Source organism: Montipora foliosa, chromosome 4 (assembly GCF_036669935.1).
Source record: "Montipora foliosa isolate CH-2021 chromosome 4, ASM3666993v2, whole genome shotgun sequence".
Lineage (NCBI taxonomy): Eukaryota > Metazoa > Cnidaria > Anthozoa > Scleractinia > Acroporidae > Montipora > Montipora foliosa.
Genome location: NC_090872.1, coordinates 23,865,599 through 23,870,598, shown reverse-complemented (window position 1 = coordinate 23,870,598; position 5,000 = coordinate 23,865,599). Strand labels below are relative to the sequence as shown.

General features: G+C 41.9%; 1 protein-coding gene across 1 annotated transcript in view; it reads right to left on the bottom strand.

Moving 5' to 3' along the window:
- Positions 1–820: 820 nt before the first annotated feature.
- LOC138000366 (beta-sarcoglycan-like) overlaps positions 821–5,000 on the bottom strand; it is a 15,117-nt gene continuing 10,937 nt past the window's right edge. Inside the window, exons 6-7 of the mRNA XM_068846705.1 lie at positions 4,544–4,672; positions 821–4,404 (exon numbers count right to left, since the gene is read on the bottom strand). Of these exons, the coding sequence (XP_068702806.1) occupies positions 4,219–4,404; positions 4,544–4,672 (315 nt within the window). The 3' untranslated portion in view covers positions 821–4,218. The remainder of the gene's footprint in view (positions 4,405–4,543; positions 4,673–5,000) is intronic.

The window sequence follows — 5,000 nt, the reverse complement described above, 5'->3', positions numbered from 1 at the left end:
CTGTCAAAATTGACCAACCAGAGGGTATACCAGGAGCTGGTATACCGGAATGAAGAATTTTAAGAGATGCTTACAGGCTCTCCCGCCTTGCCTCGACCCAAGCCCCCACTCGCTTTTCACACGCAGTTCTTTTCGTTTTCTCGACTATCTGAGAGCCTGGAACAGGCTACACTGATGAGGCCCAGAAGGCCGAAACAGTACTGTCTGCGGTTAGTTATATACGTATGTTAATTTTTTTTTTTTTTTTTTTTTTTTGGGGGGGGGGGGGGGGGGGGATTTAAAAGAGGTGTATCATAGGATTTGAGAAAGCAGAGAATGCAAATACCTTAAACCCGGGAGATGTGAATTGGGTGCAACATTGAGTTAGCCGATTTGGTGCCAGTTTCCAGCGGGAAGAGAAACAACCTCGTTCCCAGGGTCTCCAATGTCCTCGACAAGAGACCCTCGGAACGAGGTTGGAAGAGAAAAGACTCCACTTGAGCCTTGCCTTATCCCTCTTCTACAATCTTTGAGAACTCACGTCTTCCTCTTCCGAAATAGTCAAGTAGCAAATGTGGAAATCAAATTTTGGGTAAGGCATAGAGCTAGCAAGGGGATGTGGCTTTTCATCCGCAGGAGAGTTGAGACTTTAAACCACTTGCTTCGAGCGGCATTTAGAGGGTGAATCAGGAAACGCAGAGACCTCTGTGCATTTCTACTACTGCTACGAAGAAGGTATGAAGGAAAGAAATGGTAAGTTGGTACGCCCTTGCTATTACGTTTGGGAGAATATTTTAAATACTATATCCAACTCAAAGTACATCAGTGAAACGAGACAGCATTATAACAAAGACATGTCCTTTACTTGTTTTACAAAAGTACAAAAATCTAGAAATTGACGTTCCTGACCATCATGAAAATGAAGATTTTAATACAACCTTTTGGGTATATGCTATCAAACATTTTGCCATTCAAATTTGGTATAAAAAACCCCACACTGTTTAAGGCATATTTGATTACAAGAAAAATATTTCTAGTGGAAATTAACGGACTTCTTTTAGGGTGCCCATGAAGTATAAAATATCTTTTGGTTATTTTAAAGACCTTTCAAAATGATGGAGAATGGGTGTTTCTGTTTTGGAATACCTTCTTTCGTTCCAGGTATATTCAAGTTTTTGTTAAAATAAAGAAAAAGGAAAACAAAAGATGACGTCACAAACATTGCAAATGGCTGTAATAAATGACAAAATTGAGAATATCTCCGAAAATATTGAATGGGTGTTGTTCAAACTTAGCAGCAGTAATCGACATGAAGTAAGGCACAAATGCTACCCTCTATGCTGTTTCCATGGCAACCATTCTTGCTGCTGGGTCTATTTAATGCAGGATTGATTTTGTCGTTTTGTGTCGTAATAAGAGATGTTCACTCTCGGTAACCTTATACGGAGATGTTAAGCATTATGGGCAGCACATGCGTTTCAAGTCTGACCATTTTTCTGCCTGTACTTATCTGTTCAAAATCCAAGATATTTGGTTCATGGCAGAGAGGCACTTGACACGAGCCGTGTTACCAACATCTTTATAGATGTCACTTTGTGCCTTTGTGCCAAGTTTGAATATCATTACCCCAATATTTTCTGAGATAATCTCAATTTTGGGATTTATAACGGTCATTTGGATTGTTTGTGACGTCATCAATTTTAAAACAAAAACTTGAATACCTGTGGAAGGAAAGATGGTATTCTAAAATAGAAAAAAACCATTCTTCATCATTTTGAAAGGTCTTTAAAATAAGCAAAAGATATTTTTCACATCATAGGCACTTTAAACGCGGAAATTGATAACTCGACCAGCAAAACGATCTGCAAAGTTTTAAAAAATTCTGTACAGCGGACTCAAAGCCACCTTAAATTTGTGATTTTTAAGGTGCCTCTGTCACCTTGCTTTTGTTGTTGTTTTTAATTTAAGTGACACACCGATCTCTTAATGCGATCCACCTTCCCACACGCTTGCCGTGGGAGAACAGTTTTGCCGTTTCCAACCCAGCTTACCACATGTATTGCATGTGAAGCTGCCACTTAAAGGGGTGCTAAAAACACCCGGCTTGAATGATAGTTACGCCATGCCGATGAGGCCCAGCAAGGCCGAAACAGCTGTCCATGGCTGCGAATTGGCCGGTTGAAATGGTTGTGCGCATGCGTGATGTGATGGCCACAGCAGGTTGAGGTTAGCGTGTGTCACCTTGCTTTTACTGTTGCCTCTGATTCTGCGATACATATTTTTATCAAACTTTGCAGAAAGTTTCATCTTGTCCTTCTGATCACGTCACCGAGTTCCTTTTTGAGATATAAGCAACTAAAGCCAAAACGTAGGGTGTTTTTGCTGGGCTTTTCCGCTGCCAAGGTAACTTATTACGTCACAAAAATGACCGCATCTCGTTTGGAAATAATCGGTGTTTCATATGGTACCACAACATTACTGTTACGTGATACGGTGTTGTAGTGCCAATCCTTCTAAAGAAAGTCTCTCTTCAAGTGTTTGAGCCACCTTAAAATCCGTCCGTCCATAAGATACAGCGGGAATTGTGACACCCGAAAAGGGCCCGCAAAGTTTCGGGATTTTCCAGAAACAAGCCCCAGGTCCGATTCCTGGGGCCTGTTTCTCGAAAGTCCCGGTAAATTTCCGGGCATGAAAACCCAAATGTCAAAAAAGAGATTCCCCTATTTTAGAACGCTGGCCTTTTAACAGGTTTTGTTTTGACTTCTGTATTGTCTCCAATAGTAGTGCCCTAGCGCTAAGTACAGTTGACACTTACGTAACTTAAGGTCATTATTACCGTTATTGATATTGTTACTGTTATTCACCACCCGAAAGAAAAACCTAATTGCAGTTTCAGGCCCTGAAACGGCCTCGCGGCTTGAACTGAGATACAAAGAAATATAAGGCCCTTTACCCGGGTCCCAGAGGTTTTTCTTGAGCTGCGAGGGAGTCGCGAAGCGGTGAAGACCAGTCGCGAAGCGGTGAAGACCAGTCGCGAAGCGGTGAAGACCAGTCGCGAAGCGGCGAGAAGAGACAAACCTCTGGTTACCTTCGACTTGAATCTCACTTTCATGCAGACGCTAGCTGTCAAACACGTCAAATTGATAATTACAAAAGGGACCAATGGCAACTTACCAATCACGCGTCCCCTGGGTATTACCAATCAAACGAGCCAATCATATTGATTAGCGTGTTTGTAAAAATATCAACCAATCCGAGCCTGAGGGTTAGATCCTGACCCTGGCGTTTGCATAAAGTGAGATTCAAGTCTAAGGCAACCAGAGGCTTTTCTCTTCTTGCCGCTCTGCGACTCGACTTCGCCTCTTCGCGGCTCTTTCGTAGTTCAAGGAAAACCTCTGGAACTAGGGTAAAGGCCTTCGAAATACGCCCAAAAACTTTGGGAACCTTCGAGAAACGGGTACCTAGACTCAACGTCACATGCGGTTCGCTACTCTGCTCCGAGAAGTTTTTCTCCGGGTACTCCGGTTTTTCCATCTCCTAAAAAACCAACATTTGAATCGACCATTTCCGAATTCTTGTCTGCCTCCTCTTCAAAGCGAGTATAAGTGCAAACCTTTTGCGATGGTAATAGGCTATTTCCGAGTTCATGTCTGCCTCCTCTTCAAAGCGAGTCTAAGTGCGAAGTTTTTGTGATGGTAATTAGTTCTACTTTACATATGAATGAAAACTAATTTTCATAAGAAAAACTTCGCACTTAGACTCGCTTTGAAGAGGAGGCAGGTATGAACTCGGAAATGGCCTATTAGTTCTACTTGACATATGAATGAAAACTAATTTTCATACTGAAGAAAAACTGGCCACTTAGACTCGCTTTGAAGAGGAGGCAGACAAGAACTCCGACATGGCCCATTGAACTCCTTTGTTTTATGCGAGTCTCCCAAATTAATAAACCCCATGTTCTCAGTTAACTACGTTCAGATAGATATGCTTGAGCCTTCAGTAATTAAAGTGATACGGTTATTGCTAATAACAGCATTGTTGTACATGCACATGTATATTCATGATTCAATATTGACGCTTCAAACGAACTGACCACCGCCATGTTACTTCCTTTTGCAAGCTGCTATCCATGAAGTAAGACACCTGCCAAAGCTTTCTTAAAGTTTATGTGGAATAAACAATCGCACTGGCTTGCGGCGTAGTATCCCTGAGACCCAATGATCTCCTCGGTGTTTGTGATCAACAAATTATCTCAGCGGTTGCACACGTCGGATTGTTTACTGTTGCTTTGACACGGAACAGCTTACCATTATTGACGCAAGCACACAACTTGTACACTTCAGCTGAAGGGGATCCAGAATCTGCTACTGGCAAACGATCCCCAAAATAAACTCCTCCGGAGGCATCGAAGACAATCTCTTTGGACTGAGGGAAAACAAAAACAAGTTAATCATAGCATCTAAAAAAGCAGAGATTTTTTTCCGAGTATCCGTCTATCCTCAAGTCAAGATCGAAAAAAAAAAAACACGTCTTCAAATGTAGTGCATTGAATTACAATTCATACCAAAAGGCTCACGTCTTGTTCAGCATGAAATCTCAACATTTTCCCGTCAAAAAACACACCCTCGTGTCCTTCTACCGAGATTTCTTTCTCAGCTGCTATTGTCAAGTTCTCATTCTCGTTACTCACAACCTGTGTAGAAATAAATTTATGACACAACAGGCGTCAAGTACTTTGGAGTGTACCTGACTCAAGCAAACTATCTGTCGAGGGCGTGTAACAGCGCGGAACGCGACACATATATTCTAATTTAGCGAGAATTAGCATCACGTTCACGTGACACGCGAACGGCAAAAGTGACCACGTGATCATGATTTTCCCGCCATTTTCTACCTTTGCCGTACACGTGAAATTTTCTTCTCGCTTACTTCTACATAAGAAGTTGTTTGAGAACAAAAGTGCCCAAAAACCATTTTCCAGTATGACAGAGGAGGAAAAATTAGGTTTCATGGTTATAGAT